Source organism: Austrofundulus limnaeus, unplaced genomic scaffold, assembly GCF_001266775.1.
Source record: "Austrofundulus limnaeus strain Quisiro unplaced genomic scaffold, Austrofundulus_limnaeus-1.0 Scaffold64, whole genome shotgun sequence".
Classification (NCBI taxonomy): Eukaryota; Metazoa; Chordata; class Actinopteri; order Cyprinodontiformes; family Rivulidae; genus Austrofundulus; species Austrofundulus limnaeus.
In genome coordinates this window covers 756,156-757,582 of record NW_013952466.1, presented here as the reverse complement: position 1 = coordinate 757,582, position 1,427 = coordinate 756,156, and the positions used below count along the sequence as shown (strand labels likewise).

Below are 1,427 nucleotides of genomic sequence, written 5' to 3'. Positions count from 1 at the left end.
TTACAAATCCTCAAAAAATGACTGAAGTACTGTAACTAAATAAATGTACTTACAGTAGTTACTGTACACCTCTGTTCATTCTCTAGTTTTCATTTAGATCTATAAACTGTACATTTGTAAAAAGAGCACAGACTGTGGCTTAGTGMTTGATATTGTTCAACTGCTCCGATTAACTGTAGACCTGCTGGGAGGGAAAGTTGTGTTATTAAGCTTTAAACCACCAGGGGACAGTATGGTTCTTTAAATACAGAACTGAAGAAGGAACAATGAATAGAAGAACCAATAATTCAAATCCTCCTGTGGCATTACTCAATCATTCAGTTCTTACTCTAGCTTTTGACAGAAAATGTTCATGTAATTCGTAGCATTGCTTCTGTTATTTGTTTGTTTTTCATTCTGTCTCTGCACTATTGATGTGTGGAGTATATAGTTCCGTACAACGATTGCCTTTTGTGAAGAGCTGTGTTTCTCTCGGCTCTTTGCCTTCCTTCTCCCACCCACACCCCCCCAAGCCTCTTAGCGCTCCAAGGCCACCTCAACGCAGACTCAATGAATGAGAAGCACTTTAAAAATCTGCGGCTGCACTCATCCACAAASCTCCCGCACTCTGCTCCCAGCTCTGTCTCCAAGGCTCAGCTCAGAGATGGGCACGCTGAAATCAGAATGCATTTTAAAGCGAACAATAGCAACATCTATGAGGCATGCATTATAGACTTATCTGTTGAGGTTTGTGTGTTCTTCTCATCTAATCTGTGTAYACTCCGGCAAACAAATCAAACTGAAAGTATTTTATTATTGTGTGCCAATGAATGGTCATTTTGAAGTGTCCTTAGCTGTGATGAGTGTGTGGATCAGGGCAGTGTAGATGAGTACTGCTGACGATGACACACCGCTCTGTGGATTTTAGGTGGTGAACGGCCCTATGGATGTTGTGAAAAGTATTGACCGGATGGTAACCCACTTGAGTCCTCGCTTGGCAGCAGAGACTGACCACCTGACCATTCACAGTCCAAACATCAGTGAGTATCAAATAAAAAARATATGGCTCAGGAATTTTGCTACACAAAGGTGATACATCTGAGCCATGATCTAGAGCTGTCATCAAGAAGCTTTAGAAACCACAGAAATACAATTATGTAACAAGTGACCTTCAAAAAACCAACCAAGTCAGAATCTGGTCTAAGATAAGCAAAAAGCCTTACATGATTCAAAACTAATGCTGAGTTATTGGCTGCAGATTTCATTTTGATTTTTATTTTAAGGGATGATAATATTATTTATATAGCACATTTCAGTAACAACACAATTCAAAGTGCTTTATGTGATTAAAAAAGAAGTAGAATACATTGGCTTCACAAAGGAAAGGAAAAAAATTGGACTTTAGACTGAAATTAATGGTGTTTTAGTTTAAGTTAGTATTAAAAAAC

General features: G+C 38.7%; 1 protein-coding gene across 3 annotated transcripts in view; it reads left to right on the top strand.

Annotated features, from left to right (window-relative positions):
- The window catches only part of adgrd2 (adhesion G protein-coupled receptor D2), an 86,655-nt gene that overhangs the window by 11,763 nt on the left and 73,465 nt on the right, over nt 1-1,427 (top strand). For all 3 annotated transcript variants that reach the window (XM_014009973.1, XM_014009972.1, XM_014009974.1), the window contains exon 8: nt 908-1,019. In XM_014009973.1, coding sequence (XP_013865427.1) covers nt 908-1,019 — 112 coding nt within the window. The remainder of the gene's footprint in view (nt 1-907; nt 1,020-1,427) is intronic.